Raw genomic sequence first — 18,621 nt, 5'->3', positions numbered from 1 at the left:
GGCAGTTACAAAGTGCTGATTTTAAAAAAATCATTACTGTCAACAATTGAAATGAAAAATCTAAGGTTTTGTCAGAAGATGACATAATAATCAATTTATTTAAAATTATTTATAACTTATATATTAGTAGATATATGCTGAAATTGGGGACAATGAAGACATTTAGCCACTCTTGATACTTTAATTAATATTATTATTTAAAATATTAAAATAATAATAATAATAATAATAATAATAATAATAATAATAATAATAATAATGTAACTGCTCAAGTGACGCACATCTATTTTTCATTCCCTTAATTTTGGACTTGATGAAAGCACCTCCACTGTAGGTGGTGTGACACAAAGAGAAACACTCCCTTGTCAATGCAAACTTGTAAGTATTCTAGCAGATCATTTTTGTTTGTACTCTTCTATCCCCAGTCATCTGAAGCACTTTTAGCTAAGCGTGGTTTTAAATACAGGATCTGTGAAACCCAAAGTCAGAGCTGATTTAACTTTCATTAATGGTTTTACATTAAATGTCTATGTAAAATAAATACATGAATAAGGAACACAAAGACAAGGATTGTGCCGATCATACACAAGAAAGAAAGCACCACGAATCTTTACATTGAATATTTAACCCTCAGTTCTAGTGTAGCACCGCGAGTTAAATTCGCTGAAAATTCGCATCCCCTGAATGAAATTACTCCCATGGCCAAATCAGCAGCTAGTCTGACACCATCGTTAATCTATTGCATTTATTAAGATTTAAGCATAAGCATTAGCATTGCCTCAGGAAGGTAAGCTTCAGATACTTTAGGTCTGGTCGAAATATCGTGTGGCGCTATTACTTCAATCATTACGGCAAGGCTGGGGAAGCCACGCCTCCGCCGTATAATCCTCTATGGACGATGAGAAGCAGCACTCCGCTCTCCATCATCATCTGCGGAAAAATGCGAGCGGGGAGCGGTAAGAAAATGTCAGCTCGCGCTGCCCTCCCTCCGCCGCAGACATGAGCGCAGTCCCGACCGCCTCTTCCAACCGCAACAAGTTGCTCTCACCATGCGGATCCACTGCAAAGTAGTTGTGATCGCCGTGTGTTTTGGAGTTTTCTTACTTTTGTACTTTTTGGGGGGCAATGCCGCGGATGATCCGCTGTTGAAAGAAGTTGGAGAGGAGCCGGAGGAGGACAGCAGCTCTTCCCAGTCGCCCTCCCTGCTCGAGCACAATGTTGTTGCAAAGTTTCCGAGGAAATCGCCCGCAGGAGTCGGCGTGCGTCCGGAAGAGCCTCTTAAGGGACGAAAACAGGGGAGACCAATTAGTAGAGGGGCCAGCGTGAATGTAAAGAGGTGAGGAGTGAGGGGGGTGGGGGGTGTTTCCGTTTAAGAGCCGATTTCCTCAAGGCTCTCCCTAAATGAACGTCTCCGCTTTCTCATCCCCATCTTTCCTAGCCTCTGGGAAGTTTCAAAGTGAGGGTGTCGGGTTATAATCGTGCTTTGAGTGAGCCTTATCCTCATCTATCAAACTGCCTACGTTGTGCTCAAGGACGCAGGCTTCACAAAAGCCAGATCTTTTAAAGGACACCCCATCATGCATCTGCTGGGCTGCTTTAATTTTCTCTTTTTTCGCTTTTGCAGACACGAGTTTCTAAAGTATGTGGCTGAAATATGGCCAGAGAGCTTGACTGATGTGGTTAGGTGGAAGTGTTGTCAAAGAGGAGATCAAACACAAAGCACAACAGGGTGATGAACTGTCACGTGAGCTCAACATCTCGATCATTTGTGCCTTATTATGTGTGAAGGCGGGGCATGGTCCTCTGTTGGTGTTAAATGGGGTAAAAGGTCACCTTGAAAGACAAAGTGCACTTCATAAAGGCTGCTACTGTGTGCGGAGCAGCCTGGGCTCCCATTTGGTTTCACTTGAACATGAGTCAGACATTATGGGAAGTAGTCTGCTAGAACTATTTACAGAAAAGCTTATCAGGTGTGATTTTTATTTTCGTTTGTTACAAAGAAGCTGCCACAAAGACAGATGACCTGAATAAATCAGCACTGTGGCAGTATCTCAGATATCGTCAGCTGCTATTTGTGTTTAAGATTGAGGGCATGTTGTCTTCCAGCTTTCTAATTTCAGCCTTGCATTTCCTCCTGTCTTGCATGCCAGCTGTGCCATAATGGCCACTATGTGGCCGTGGAGATTACCCACGCTGGCAGGCTGCCGTAATATGTATTCCACTCCATAGCCGTACTCAAGGTTGGGGACACTGTTCGGCAGATAAAAGCCATCAAGGCGTTACGCCGTGAAAGGACCTTTGCGTCTTTGCAGAAACCACGCTCCTCCATGTGTGCTGCACGCTGATAAGGAAGATGGGGTGGAAGGGGTCACCGGTGGCCATTAAACAAACACGAACAGGTTGGAAAATGCTCAAGACTGACTGCTGCGATTAGGGGAAGAGCACTGAGGATCTTTGCCAGAACCTCTAAAAAAACAACTTTGTTTTGTCTCATTGCTCAAGCTGAGAGTATCGGGCCAGAGGACTGGGAACAAAAGAGTAGTTTTCAGGTCTGCAGACACACTTTGCAGACTGTAAAGCTCTGACAGAGAATCATAACGACACAAACGGAGAGTTAAGTTAACACTCTCTTTTATTACAACTGTCTGTTCAATCCATGTTTCATAACTTGTATCTCTCCCTTTGTTTGTGAATCTGAAGCGCTGAACAGATTTCCTGTGCAGCTTTCTTATTAGACAAACATGCCTTTTTTCCCCTAATCATATAATTTCCTCTTGACACATCACACCGTTTCCTGTGGCCAAAAATAGCGAAGAACGTCCTCTATGTCGCCCCAACCCACACGTACTGGAGGCTATAATGCGTTGTTGTCTTTATCACTTCAAACGCCCAACGCTTGCGAGGTCCACACGCCCAAAATGTGAAGTGTTTTTCCTTTTTTTTTTTTTACGATTTTTAAACAGAGCGTGATTGGTTAATGTGCCCCCCGCCCTCAGCTTAATTAAAAACAGAATTAGGGTTTAGTTCCAGGCTCTGTGACTCACGATCCTTACCTGTAACTTTCCCGTTCCTTCACTCTGACGTCTTCATTACCTTCAGTTTGTCCTCCAGATGCTTTGTTGCACTGCGTTAAAGCGTGAATCTGCAGGGTGAGACTGGTGTTGATACTCTGTGTCGAAACAAATCCCCTGCCCTGTCACTTCAGATATAGCTAAGCAGCATTCTTCCCAGTAAAGAAGTCACTGCCTTGCGGTGGCATTATGCATAGCTATAAAAATGTCATCTTGCATGAGTGAGCACTCACTCAGCTCGGAGAGGTTTTTGAAATCTCCCTGCTTGCCTGTGCAGCCCGACGTGGCTGGAGAGGGTGCTTGTGTTTTGCCTCTCTTTTAGTTTGGCTAACTCACTTTTAAATTGCCAGTAAATGAGTCATTCTGAGGCAGAAAGATAGAGTGGGGCTGGGTAAAATCCCTCATCTGTAAAGAGCTGGGTTTGAAAGTCATAGCTTTGAACTTGACAACAACGACAAAAATAAAGATAATAAATGATTAATAGTAGAAGCATTTACTGAGCACTAAGCTGATTCATTGATCAGCCAAGCTGCGAAAACTTTGATCTACTGGGATGAGTAGGACTCAGAGATGCCAGATGTTTGCTTTGTACTCGTTTCTGGCAGTTTGACATTATAGGGAAAAAAATCTTTTAAACTTTTGGACAATTCAATAAAGCTATTTGAAGATGTCACTGTGGGATCAGGGAGGTGGTGATTGGTGTATTCAACTCATTTTTGGAAGTTTTCTTGCGCACATTCCAGCTTTCACAGAAAGTCTTTTAACGTCAACCCCACATTTGCATTTTTTTTCATGACTGACTACGCTGTTAATCGCATTTACGCATGCCAAAGTTAGAAAAACGGATTTTTGTGGTAGTTCCCACTTTCACTTCATTTCCAAAGTGTCTTTGAGCTGCAGGGGTGTGTGATACACAGGCAGTCATGGCATAGGAACTCACCATGCTGGTGTTTGATGGTTGTTATCACTGTAAAAGAGGTGTTTGCGTGGTGCTTTTTTGGTTCTTATATACCATTGGTTTCTCTTACTGGTAAAAGTTAAATAAACATTTCATATATGCTTAAAGATCTGGGATGTTCTGATATGAGATGGAGATACCTGCTGTAAAGATCTCACCAAACACACATTTGCTAAACTCTCCACTAACATCCATCAGCCGTACAGTGTTGGGGAGTAACGGAATACACGTACCGCCGTTACGTATTTAAAATACAAAATATGAGTAACTGTATTCCGTTACAGTTACCGTTTAAAAAGGTGGTATTTAGAATACAGTTACTTTGTTGAAATAAATGGATTACACGGCGGTACTTCCCTGTTTCATATTGTGGCGGGTCAGGCCTGTTTGGGTTTTGTTTGGCAGCTACGTTCTGTAGTTCCAGGCGGCAGCGTTACGGTTGCCATGGTTACAGGGTGACGCTCTCTCTCTGCGTGTTTCCTGGGTGAGAGAGCGCCTGTTGTTGTTGTTGTGCTAAGCTAATAGGCAGAATGCTACAGGTATAGCTCTAAAGAATGTAGCATCATAGGCAGTGTAGTCCGTGCTGCAGGGAGAATGGACTGCCATACCCGTTATGTGTCTGTGAGCGAGGGAGGGAGAAAAAGGAAAAGTACGAGCTGTCATCGAGCAAAAACGGGAGCTGGAAGCATGTAAATATAATAATAACCACTGCAGCCAAGAAGAGAGCCTGACGAGCCCAGTTGTAAGTAAGCTATTAAGACTCGACTGTACGCTGTGTTCGTGTTTTCCTCCAAAAACAATAAGTTCCGTTGGAGCAGCCTTTCAACGCCTCTCTTTATCTCTCGCTAGCAAAGTTGACCCAGACAACAAAGTAAAGCTAGTTTTCGGCTACAAGCCGACACAGAACCCGCCGTATTAGCCAGAGGTCCCTTTACTACGGTTCGGAGCCGCGGACCTTCAGTAACAGTAATAAATCACAGCAATAGTACATTCATGTAGTTGTAAACAGCATGATAATATGTTAAGTAATCCAAAGTATTCAGAATACGTTACTCTCATTGAGTAACGTAACGGAATACGTTACAGAATACATTTTGGGGCATGTATTCTGTATTCTGTAATGGAATACATTTTAAAAGTAACCTTCCCAACACTGCAGCCGTATCACTCTGCTGAAGGAAGCAGCAGTTTACCCATGACATATCTATCACTACCACCTCATCCCATGAAGCTATAGGCCAGGGACAAGATGTGTATTTCCAACGTTTAGAATGTCAAAACTTTGAAAAATCAATTTAAAAGTGCAGCGTGGAAAATCTCCATAGATTACAGAGCGTAGTCATAGATACAGTAGGATCACCATTACTCTTTAGTGAGCCCTTTTAGTCTGGAGGAGGTAAAAGGAGTCGAGGAGTCAGCGAAGGTCGCTTCTGTGCACTGACAGATATACTGATGTTGAGGATATCCTCAACGTTTTCTGTCAGTAAGCGCTGGTGTTTTTGTCAGTGTTAGCTGCTGTTAGCTGGCGTTAGCGGGTCTAACATTGCTGGACTTGGAAGCTTCAAGAACTCATACAGTATGAGAATGTAATCAAACAGTTGTAATCAATCTGTTTTTGTTATTTAGCCGACTTAACGTCAGCTGCTCGGAGATGGAAAGGTCACATGTCACATCTGCTGACAATAACTGTCACAATATCGTAAATAAATAAGAATGTTTATGCATGTTTTCGTGTGTTAGAGCCCCGAATTCAGTTCAGGAGATGAGGCTTGAGGTGAGGAGGAAGAGCGTGACGTTTTATCCAGATGCCAGACATGTTGTTACTGTCCTTTGCATTTTGATTTTCAGATGATAAACCATTGGTATGCTCCTTCATATCTTGAGTCTGAAGGTGCAGGCTTGCATTAAAACTTGCCTCCATGCACACAAACGCCTACAAGTTCTGCTCTCTTCCGCGTTTGGTGTTCTACACATTAGACCTGCATGTAGGCGCGTATAGAAAACACGATTAGGCAGAATGGCAGTGTACTTTTAGTACCAGTCCAAAGCAGAGATAAATGGAGAGGGTTGTGTCATGAAGTGCATTTGGCATAAAATCGTAGCTAAATCAAACATCTGGTTCATAAAATATGAAGAAGAAGATTCAGTATGGCATGAAATAAGCAACTTACTGTTTACAGACATCAATCCGAGGGCCATTTTCCCATAGACATTTATAGGACCCCAAGTCCTTTTGCAACCATCTTTTGCAACCATCTTGCCATTTTGGTTATTAGACATTTATGAGGTGGCTTCAGTTTTCAGACCCAGAAGCTGTTTCCTTCTTTTTAACCGTCTATGTGTGGGAATCAAGTTTTAAAATCTATTAGAAATGTCCATATTTAGTATCAGTGCATCCTACTGCTGTATAATACTTTGATTTGCATTTAATATGTAGAGAACTTGGTCAAGGTTTGTGGTGGACACAGAAAAGAGGATATGATAATGGCAGCAGTGCGTGCCTGCCGCTCTCTGTTCGGGTTTCTTTGCATCGGCCTCTCTGATGAATCTCTTACTGGGTTTTAGAGTTTGTGAAAGTGAATATCTCCGGCCTGAGTCAGCGCCTTTTGGTCGTTTAAGAACTGCGCTGACACGTTGCATGTTTATTTTAGCACGTTCGGCTGAGCATGCTGATGAATGCAAATGTTCTGAGAGGGCAGCTGAAATGAACACATAAAACCAGATTCTTGTGGCAGCTGCGTCGGTGATTGTTCATGAGTGGTCACATGCGATCGGAGGTTTTCTTCTGTTTCTCTTGTGCCCCAGCTGAATAAAATTCAAGCAAAGAATCCAGCGGATCAGCCCCGAGAAGTAGCTCTGGCACTCTCTGTCGTATAGTCTCAACTTTAATCAGCTGAATTCTGTTTAACCGCTTTGAGACGGGCTTCTTCAAACTAATGCGAACACATCGGTCAGAAGTCCAGAACAGAGTTACATTCGGATTAATTAAATGTCTTCAAGGTGTTCTCTGGGACAGGCTTTACTCTGCGCTTGTACATTTTTCTTTTATCTGTAGAGGTGCTGCCTTTTTCCTCTCCTTGCATGCTGTGAAAGGGTCGGTGGTGGTGCTTCTGTAGGCGAAGGGTTCCTCTTGTGCCTGCTATGCAGCCGATAAGGAATTCAAGTCCTTTTGTACCTCGTCTGTGCTTTTTGACTGCTTCCAGATGTGAGGAGCGGTGCCATGACACAAACCATTATGTGAGCAGCCCATGCTTAATGTGGCAAACACATTATTTATGTATTTTTTATGTCGTTTTTTTTTGTCTTTGTCATTCAGGTTTATGCAAAAAAGCCTTTATTTATTTTGCATGACTAAGTGCAACGCGATTGCATCCTTGCAGGGGATAGGGAATGCATTTTTCTGTGGGGAAATGGGTTGTGTGTTCAACAACCTTGACAGAACATCAGCCCCTGAAGCGTGGCGGACAGATTTCTCAGCACCTTCTCGTTCATCCTAATCTGCAGTTCATCATTGTCCCGCACCCATGCAGAAAACGAAGTGTCACGCTTGAGGACTGCCCTGCAACCCACCTGTCGAGTTTCACTCTTCTCCCTTCCTATCCATTTTATGCTAGGTTCCCGCTTGTTTCAGACGCAGAGGAAATACATGTCTTCTACAACTGTCTTCTCCATTTTGCCTTCCCCAGCTCTCCTCCTCAAAGAAAAAAAAAAGCAAAAAAAGCTATATGTTGAAACAAAAGGTTCTTTGTTCTTTTTTGGTGCCAAGCTTTTTCCTCTTTGGCTATGTCAACATTCATGTTGAAGGTATTGTTATCACAAGCGGCCCCATGTAGTGCTTACACAGAAGAAAAATAGATGATGTTGACCTTAACTTTAGGCTGCCCCATCACATAAATGTTTCCCTATCATAGAGCGAGCTAGGCCGCGCTGCTCTGCAGAGAGAGCGCTTAAACCCGATAAAGAACCCTCTTCCCTTTGAACATGGAAGAGCAAAGTCCAGTGGGAACTCGCAGAGGTAGACGTGTGTGAAGGTGTTTGTTAAATGATATACTGAGGCGCACATGTAACATGACTGAGAAAAATAGTTGACCTTTCATTTCAATAGGGGGATAGCTGCTTGTTATTTTTTTAAATTCTTCACTTCCTCCTGTTGTCATCCATATAAATCCCAAATGATGTTTTTGTTGTTGAAGTAAGAAGCCGGTACTATTAATACTGACATCCATACAAGTGGCAAAAAGAGCTTAAGGCTGAATGCATTTGTTTTTTAACAGATATAATTATTCCCAGTGTGGACTCCTGGAAAGGTTGTGCCATTGTTTTAACACACATCTGAATGTTTGCTCCCAGCAAGCTGTCAAAACTTGTGCTTTTATAGAGGCGCTCACCGCGCTATGTATTTGATTAGCAGCACCTGCTAATCAAATGTAAACAACTCCGATGTAAGCAGTGAGGGTATACTTAGTTTTCTTTATAACAGGACTACACAGTACATCTTTTGAAAACGCTGTTTTTCACTTGACTGTGGGTCTCTCAAAATTTCTTCCAAGTTTTTTTTTTTTTGGTGTGGTTTGTGTGCAGCTAGCTTGGTAGCCGTTGAGTGTGGTAGAAAATAAACGGTAATATCTTCAGTAAAAACCTTTAGCTGAATAAATAAATGACAGAATGAATCTAAAAATCTCAAATTGGGTTGATATTTTACATATGCAGTGTGTTGTTGTTGTTTTTTTTAATTAGTTTTTTTCTATAACATAAAGGACATTTTTAAATAGTGTGGCTAAATCAAACTGCTGAAGCAGCCGTCATGCTAAACACTGGAGCTAAGTGGAGGTGACGCTAAAGCTCGAGGTTAGCATTTTATTTCTGGCATTTGCATACTTTCATTGAAAATGTAATATTTTTACTTTAATTTATATAGCACCAAATCACAACAACGTTTGCTTTAAGGCATAAATGTGAATATTATCTTGCTGAACAAAAACCTAGCATCAAATTGTCTTGGTGATGAACTATGTTCCAGCAGTACAATTACGTAGGGTTTATAAGGTTAAAAAAACTTAGAATTATCTTAATAATTATTATCTATTTATTCACTTATGGGCTTCCCCACCAAGTAAAAAGTTAAAGGTGTCGTGCTTAAGTATAATATTATTTTGGGGTATTTTTGTAAATGGTGTTCATGGGGATATATGTGTAGTTATAACCAAAAGCCATCAGTTTATGTTGGCTTACAAGAAATATAAATATAGGTGTCAGCTTTCCAAAGACCATATGGGTTAGAGCTCTTGTGGAAGTCTGAAATTATGGCGTCCGTTTCAGTAATTTCATTTTTCTGTGTATGTTTTGGTTCCACTGTGCTGTGGTCCATCTGTTGAGCACAAATTGCTCTTCACAAGCTCTGCAGCTTGCAGGCCAATTTGCAGGCGATGAGTGAGGGGAACAAGGTTTGTGATTGTCAGCACATACACCCCCACCCCGCCCAAACGTGTGGCCTTGGCCCATTGAAATCTAAAACGGACAGCTAGGTGGAGGAAAAACTCGACATCCGGCACATCTTTTGTTGCAATTACTGCCAGCTATTGATCTCGATATAGTAATTTCACTATACTGAGGTGTTATTGTTTTTCTTTTATACAAGACTGCCAGTGCTTCATCTTCTACGTTTACTCTTTTCTAGTAAACCACGGAGTAATGTAGCCCGACCCGTAACCAGGCGCACCAAGGCGGAGGACGTCATGCATTTGGCTGTGGTGGCTTGTGGGAACCGTCTGAACGAGACCCTCACCATGGTAAAATCAGCCCTCCTGTTCAGCTTAAAGAAGATCAAGTTTCACATTTTTGCTGAGGACCCCTTGGCCCTGCAGTTTAAAGAAAGGGTAAGAACCCTGTAATGTGTTTTGAGCCAAAAACCTGTATTTTCAACGCACCTTGCTGTCTGCTTTGCTGTTCAGGATCTTACTCTGATTTGTGAGTTACCACAGCACATGTTAAACACTCCTCCTTTCTTTGTAATAGATGACACCGAGATCACAGCAGTTCTAACTCGGAGCCTCTCTTACTCACTCTTGTACCCTTTTATCTCAAGGCCGCGGCGTAATATATCACCGAGACACGCTGCGTTATTCCGCCTCCCCCGCCTCAAAGTCACCTTTGCGGAGGTGCGTTGGCGTGACTTTGATTAGTTCCACTGATACTGTAACTAACAGCCTTTTAACATTGCTTCAATTGATGGGCCACAAATATCACCAGAAGTACCTTTTAAACAGCTTTAAATCTTAATCCTAAAAGCCCCGTGAGCCAGCGTTCCTGTGTGCGGTGAATCACTGCCATGTGTTGAAAATTCTCATGAGGGGGGAGGGGGGAGTCGTGGTAGCCGAGGCCTGTAATAATGTGACACATATGCCAGGTTTGAGCAGAAAGGAGCCACAGGAAAGGTTAGTCTCACCTCCCTTGATCTCTTATCCTCCTCCTGCTTGTGGCGCTCTCTCTGTCTCTCTCGCTCTTCTCAGGGCCAAACTGTTGAACTGGTGACTATGGAGAGATTTAACGCCTAACTGGTCGGATAACGCGAGCTTCAGCGAACCTCGCCATGCTTTAAGATGGTGCCTTCCCTTGTTTAGATGATTGCGTTTTAATAAAATAGCAGCTGGCTGCTGCACGCGTACCGAAAAGAGCCAATCAGCAGCCGGAGACGTGACTTCATTGTTTGAAATGGCCACCTGCACAAGCTGATAAGTCTGTGAAAAGAGCGAAAGGGAGATTAGCTTTCAGTCTAATTGTTGTTTATCTTGACTCTTTCTCATGCAGCCTGCCTTACTCAAAGTCAGTTAGACCCTTTTTTTTGGCGTAACACACCGCATGTTGCTTTACTTTCAGCTGAACCAGTGGCCTCGCTCTGTCGCAGCCAAGTTCCAGTACAGAATCTACTCCATCTCCTTCTCGGTGGGAAACGCTGACGAGTGGAAGAAGCTCTTCAAACCCTGCGCTGCTCAGAGACTCTTCCTCCCCGTAAGCCTGACACATTTATCTCACCTAATATCCCCACCATGCTTAATGTCATTAGCCGGTGTTAAGAAAAAAATGTTAATCCATCTTTTTTCTGCTTAAACAATCTTATTACCCTCTTCACTGGATGATTACAGCTAGATACTGGCTTGTTTATTGATGATTTCATACCTTCTCAGCAGCAATTATGTAACAAATAAGAATTCCCCAGAGAACAAATCCAGTAATTCCATCAAGTGAGACTCATGCCCGCCTATTGATTTCCTTTTTCTGACACGGTTCATTGCAGTAACAGCCAGCGTTCTTACCATGTAATGAACATGTGGCAGATCAATAGGTGTTTTTTTTCTCTTGCTGCAAGGCAATCAATAGACATTCACTATTCACTTTATTAGGCTTTATTTTAAGGCGTAACTTACCATATATGGACTTCACCCGCCAACGCTGTATAATCCTCTAGTAGGTTTTGCTGGAACACACAGCAAACTGTACTATTTCTCAATTAATTCTGCTCAAAAGTACAGTGGCCCTGAAAGGTCAAATGCATTAAAACAAATAGAAAAGGCTGCAAAAAAGGACTCAAAAGCACAGTGGAAGTTCAATATAAAAACCTCACAATTGAAGCAATTTTGACATGCGAAGGATGGCACTGTGACATGCTTAGAATAAGCAGAGGACTCACTGATGTTGTTGGGGAGAAAAAGACGCGGTTTTTCAGCATCTTTCTCTTTATTGACATTTTCTTAAGTTGCAGTCCGTTTGACCGCTCAGGGTCGCCGTGCAAAAAGGTTCAAAAGGCAGCAACATAAAAAACATTGTGGAGAGCTCTGGTTCAAGTCTAACCACAACTACAGCATCCTCTTTAAGCACATGTGTCAGTCAAAGCAGCTACAAATCTTTACCAGTCTCCAAATGGATGAGGTATTTAAAGGAAAAAACATATTTACGGTTTCTCTCCGTATATGAACAACAGGTTCTGTGTTTTGTTTCATTTATCCTTCCATGTAAACTCTAGTTTGTACAGATTGGATTGGTGCTGGTTTAATTGTTTTTCCAAGTAACGTTGTTTGACTTCGTAAAGTCACGCAACATTCCTGTAGCAGTGTAATGAAACCCAGATTTCCTCTTGAAGAACTAAAACTTGTGCACTGCATCCTCCACTTTGTTCTTTAGTGTTCTTCCTCTGCATCTTCCTGTCAGCTGAGCCAGGAAAAAATAAAGCAGTCGTCTGTTTTGCTGCTACAGAGCAGATACTACAGTATGTTTTGAAGGAAATAGCTAGCTTCACGTATTGGTTGGGATAGTTGGGGTTCATTAATACTGACATTCATTTACATGTGCTTTGCCGTCTGATGATACTGCCTAAGAGAAGCCTGTATAATGTAAACAGAAGTGGTCCTAGCACAGAACCCTGTGGTACTCCATAATTAACTTCAGTGTTTGAAGAGGACTCTCCATTTACATAAACAAATTGGAGATTATTAGATATACATGATACAAACCACTGCACCGGAGTACTTGTAAGGACCCGAAGTCTTTTTGCAACCGCTCTAACAGTAATTTTCCTCCAGCCCAACTGGACAAACGAACAAACTGTATTATTGTAGGGTCTGTAACTTAAAATATAAAGTGCTTTGAGGCAACTGCTGTTAGCATTTGGTACTATATAAATAAAATTTAATTGAATTTGGGAATTAATTTTCCCTGTATTCTTTTTTTAGTACATATTGATAATGTGTGGCATAAACCAGCGGTCCCCAACCCCCGGGCCACGGACCGGTACCGTTCCGTGAGTCGTTTGGTACTGGGCCGCGAGAGTTGAGGCTCAGGTGTGACATTTATGGTTTTCAGGGTTTTTATCAGTTTTTATTGTTATTTTTTGTCGTTTTTATCGTTAACTCGGTTTCCTTGGTCTTTTCCCGTGTGTTATGAATAAATCTTTTTTTGGGGGTACTGGTTTTATTTTGTTGTATTTATCCGCGACACCTTAAAGACCGGTCTGTGAAAATATTGTCGGACATAAACTGGTCTGTTGGCGCAAAAAAGGTTGGGGACCGCTGGCATAAATATTGTATTCACGTCTAAAATTGTACATCCAGGTCATCTTGAAGGACGTGGACTCTTTACTCTACGTGGACACTGATGTGCTGTTTCTGCGCCCTATGGATGATATCTGGAATCTACTGAAGTCCTTCAACAGGACGCAGCTGGCAGCGATGGCCCCAGAGCACGAGGTACCCAAGATTGGCTGGTACAGCCGGTTTGCCCGCCACCCTTTCTACGGAGTCACGGGCGTCAACTCTGGTGTCATGCTGATGAATCTCACACGGATCCGCAGCACGCTGTTCAAAGTAAGGTCAAAACAGTACTATTTCCCCACACTCTGATCGGTAGAAAGCTAAAGTGGGCTGCAATTTCCTATTTGCATTCTGAAGGGCTGTTTCCTTGAGCTCAAGTGACAGGCAGAGTGCTATGAGTGGGCTGTGATTAAAGCTTTCCAGATTACCATGACAGCATCACAGACTTCTGCCCTCAGAACTCAATTTAACAGCTCTAATACTGGCAGCAGATTGCACATGGAAGCGGGAATGTAAATGTGCTCCGCCTTTGATGATTTATTTATTTATTTTTTTTAATGCTCCTCTTAAGCTGTTCTTTTTATTAATCCTTGTATTTCAGAACAGTATGATCCCTACTGGCCTGTCTTGGGAGGATCTTCTTCATCCACTCTACCAGAAATACAAGAACCATATCACCTGGGGAGATCAGGACCTCCTCAACATCATCTTCCACTACAACCCAGGTACAAGCTCTTTTTTCAAGTGTGTGTGTTTGTCTGTATACATAAGAAATGCATTAATTGCACTATGTTATGTTATGTTTAAGGCCTAATCCAAACTGCTTATCCATGCATATGAGTGCACTTTGAAATACCAGTCTGCAGACAGCCCAAACCACAGCTTCTCACCATCAACATGTTTCCAAAAATTGCATCTTATTTTCACTTTTGCTAAAGTCTGCTTCATGAATCTGGCTGTGTAAACACCAAGGCTGTGGCTGCAGGTGAAAGCAAACTGAGATCCAGCTGCAGTCGCCAGATGTAGGCATCAAATGCTCAGAGCCGTCAACAGAGTTGGCATCATTCGCATTTGCTCAGAGCCAAATGGAGTGTTTTGTTTTTGTATATAAAGCGCTTTGTGTTCTCTGCTGTCTGAGTATATTCATATATTCATGTTGGTCCATCAGCGTTTTTCTGATCTGTGTTTTTCTTGGTGAGGAAACTTTTTCTCCTGGTAGTAGCGTACATATCAATCAAGGACCTCATGTTCCCTAAGCTAATGCACTACTATTGAGGATTCGGAACAAATAAGTTAATCAATATTTGTGTTTCTTTTTCTATTGATTTTTATCATGCAATTCAATGATCAGCTCCTCTATTACAGCAGAAGCAGGTTTTTTGTTCTCTGTGCTGACATTAAAACGATCTATTTTCCCAACTCTGTATATTCTACAATCTTCTGGTATGTCTGGATGCATATTTAGTTTCCCCTTCAAGAAACACATTGATGCAATTACCTGATAAAGAAATAAACCATTTCATCGTCGTCCCCCCCCCCCCAGAGCGTCTCTTCATCTTTCCATGCCAGTGGAACTACAGACCTGACCACTGTATGTACGGTAGTAACTGCAAAGGGGCTGAAGAGGAAGGCGTGTCCATCCTCCATGGCAACCGTGGCGTATATCATGATGACAAGCAGCCAGCGTTTAAAGTAGTCTATGATGCAATCCATAATGTGAGTATCCCAGGAGGATCTGAAAGTTATGTGTGAATTATGCTTCTTACATTTATCCCTACGCCACAACCTCTTACGTAACGTTTATAATCAGTTCAGTTTTATTTACATAGTGCCAAATCGCAACAGCAGTTGCCTCAAGGTGCTTTATATTGTACGGTAAACACCCTACAATAATACAAAGAAAACCAGAAAAATAAAAAACAACAATCAACAACAACAACAACAACAATGGGACAGTGGGAAGAAAAAACTCCCTTTTAACAGGAAGACCCTTCCAGCAGAATTTGGCTAAGGGAGAAGCGGCCATCTGCCGCGCCCGGTTGGGGTGAGGGGAGGAAGATGGAGTAAAGACACACCGTGGAAGAGAGCCAGAGATGATTAATAACTAATAAATAACTGATAACTAATAAAATAATTAATGGTAGGTCTTTTTTAGCAGTCTTATAGGACTGGGACATGTTGATGTTTTGAAGGAACCTGACGTGCACCTCCTGAGAAATGCAGCTACACATCAGGTTGTAGCATACCACAATGGTTTGAATATTATGGAAGGTTGCGGTGTGGGGATTAAAAGGAGTTTGCAGTTACTACGTTAGTTAGGATGTTGATTTCACACATATAAAATCAAGCTTTACTGACTCAGTATGGCAGTGATGCACAGTTGGAACACTACTACTACACATAGTGAATCGCAGGGCTAACACATAGACACAGACAACCATTCGCACTCACATTTACACCTTTGGGCAATTTACACTTTCCAATTAATCCCCACTAACTACATTTCTTTGGACTGTGGGAGGAAGCCAGAGTACCAGGAAAGAACCCATGCAAACTCCACCCCGGCCTGATGGTGGAATTGAACTCAGGACCTTCTTGCTGTGAGGCAACGGTGCAGGCAATCAGCTGACCTCATTTTTGGGGCAAATAATGTTGCTGAATCTGATCAACTGAAGCAATGACAGGTCATAGCACTTCCACCACAGGCTCATGTGGTAGTTGTTGGAAAATACCTCAAATTCAGTGGAGCAAAACACACATTCAGGTAGATGCACTTGCTCAGTACAAATTTCCACTGTGCTACAATAAGGCCTGAAAGCTGTAGCATAGCTTGGCGTCATGATTGGAGGAATACTTGCTTAGCTCTGATAAAGCTGCTAAAATACAGAGTGGAAGTCATGCAAATGAAAATGTGTCCCAACAAGCTACTAAAGGAGCAATTCTACATATAAGTGTACGTAGACCTGTTTCTGTAGCAGCATTGTTTAGCTCAGAAAAAAAGAACAGCTATGACTATTTATTTTGTGATTTCAAATTCTCTCCCCTTGCACTCATGAAACAATCTGGGTCAGTTTAAAATTAGAATTTGTTTTCTCCGGCAGCAGAGTCGGTTCCCCCCTGCTCTGCTGAGATAAGCCTCTTAAAGACGAGCAGGGTCGTAATTTATGATTAATACTGAGGCCCGCCCCACCCCTGCCAACCGAATGTGTAAATATCATTTAGCCTGTGATATATTCTAGATCAAACAAAAAAAAAAAACGCACAAACGCACAAAACTTTGGGTTTGGAACTGACATGGGCCGATGTCTCCGTCTCTGCAGTTTCCCTTTGAGGACAACATGTTCCAGTCGCTCTTCTACCCCATCCAGACCAAGTTCCTGGACACGGTCAACACGCTCTGTGGTCGGATTCCCCAAGTCTTCCTCAAGCAGATCGAAAAGACAATGAGGAAGGTGTTTGAGGACAAAGTGGTCCGCCACGTCAGGCCACATAAATAACTGATGGAGAAAGTGGGTGTCCCTGTGGATTCTCAGATCAAACTGGTGGCTCTGCATTTGCAGTGTTCAGCGCATGACACTTTCTGGAATAAGGGTCTCATGAACATTATGAGCCTCTGGTGATGAGTAATCACCCTATGCATACAGTGCTGGTCAGTGACGTCGCCGAATAGGTTTGCCTTATAACCGTCTTTATTTTGACATCACAAGTGATGTAACGTATAAGAATGTTGGAAAACTAGAAAGTATCAGCTCATCTCAAGTGTGTAAGAAAAATTTAAGCCGTGTTTTTGTCAAGACTTGTACAAAGGTGTCTTGTCTTTTTTTACTTCTCCTCACAAGCATTTGAAGTACTCCTCCTAACCATTAGGGAGATGTGTATGTGCTACACAGAGTCAACGTTGGACAGCTTTACTACCTTGAAGTAGTAGATTTATAAACCACTCCTCTAAAATTGTGAATGTTTTATCAGCAAATAACTTGAAGTGTGAATGTGTGTATTTGAGTTTGTGGTCTGTTTTGCAGTTGCCAAATGCCGCTGACAGTATTACACACAGCACAGCAGAAGAAATGTAGACTTTTGTGTTGAATACTGAATGTCACAATGCACTTTGACATTAGGACTGGAAGGTTGTTGTTGTTGCACATATGTCTCCATTAGATACAACACGACTCGACTGAAATCAAAACCAAAAGTGCTAGATTTTGAAAAAAAGGAAGAAAAAAAAAAGGTGTCAAACCACAGCAGATGATGTACCGTATAAATATTCATGTCTGTCGTTTTTTTTTCCTGGCAGAAGAAAATAAGTGCTGTAGATTTGTGTGTTTGAGAGAGTCTCCGAGCCTGTAATCTGATGTGTGGTGTACGTACCATGTGATCAATGGTGAACGCATGGGCTGTATGTTTTAAAGTTGCTTTTAAAGGGGTATAAAGAGCCAAATGTATCAAATCATTCAACCTGGAAACTGAAAATAGCTGTACACTCAGCGTGTGTTTCTTAATAAAACAATGCAATGTCCTGAGTTTACCTTAGTCTCATTTATGCTCATATAGTCTTGGTGAAAAGAACGTACCACATCTGTCAGCTCTGAGGTTTTACACATCACAACATCATAAAAGAAAAAAGTATCTAATTCTGAGCAGGTCTTAAAGTAAGGACAGGAACATGTGACACATCACTGTGTTGTTTATTTAACAAAAATGAAGCCAAAAGGCAGAAGCTGTGTGTGAAAAATTGAGTAGCAGTAATAACTTCCTGTGCGACTCAGACATCGTTGTGGAGGACTTATGGCCCAGTTTTCATTACAGTGTTGCTTCAGTTCATTGAGGTTTGCACACTTCTGTTAATTTCAGTACGTTTCAGGTCTGAACTTTGACTTGGCCATTAAAACACCTTGATTCTTTTCTCTTTCAGCCATTCTCTGATCCAGTTTGGGCTAAGCTTTAGTTGTTGGAGATGGTCTTGACTCTGTAATACTTATGCATTACAGAGGAGTTAACAGTCTGCTCAATGACTGGGACTTCAAAACAACCCCAAATCATCACCCCTCCACCACCATGCTTGAGAGCTGGTATTAGGTGCTTTGTTTGGTGTTTGCTGTACCTTGTGGTCAAAAATCTCCACTTTGGTCTCATCTGTCTAAGAGACAGTGTTCGAGAAGTCTTATAGTTTGTTCAGATACAATCTTCCAAACATCAGCTGTGCTGCCTTGTTTTTCTTTGGGATTTTTTTATGGAGAGGAGACTTTCTCCTGCCAATCATTCCAAACAAACTAATTGCAGAACAATTAGAAAAAAACAAAACAAGTGTCTTTTTCTAATTGTACTGCAATGAGCTTTAGTATTTAACATGCTAACTGAGGCCTGTAGAGATACAGCTTGGGTTTTTTTTTAACTTCCTCCAAGTATTGCACATTCTGTTTTGGGGTGAATTTGGGATGTGCACTTAGTGGAAGACTGTTAGCTGTAATGAATGTTTTCCACTGGTAAATAATCTTTCTTACAATTATTT

General features: G+C 41.9%; 1 protein-coding gene across 1 annotated transcript; it reads left to right on the top strand.

Moving 5' to 3' along the window:
- Positions 1–906: 906 nt before the first annotated feature.
- Positions 907–17,633, top strand: gxylt2 (glucoside xylosyltransferase 2). The gene is made up of 7 exons (XM_087840522.1): positions 907–1,336; positions 9,707–9,905; positions 10,906–11,037; positions 13,134–13,385; positions 13,714–13,837; positions 14,656–14,828; positions 16,433–17,633. Exons 1-7 carry the CDS (start codon positions 1,050–1,052, stop codon positions 16,607–16,609), a joined length of 1,344 nt encoding a protein of 447 aa, XP_087696648.1. The 5' UTR covers positions 907–1,049; the 3' UTR covers positions 16,610–17,633.
- Positions 17,634–18,621: the final 988 nt, after the last annotated feature.

This window comes from Neolamprologus brichardi, chromosome 5 (genome assembly GCF_056152115.1).
Source record: "Neolamprologus brichardi isolate AB-2024 chromosome 5, ASM5615211v1, whole genome shotgun sequence".
Lineage (NCBI taxonomy): Eukaryota > Metazoa > Chordata > Actinopteri > Cichliformes > Cichlidae > Neolamprologus > Neolamprologus brichardi.
This window is presented reverse-complemented; position numbering and strand designations above follow the sequence as displayed.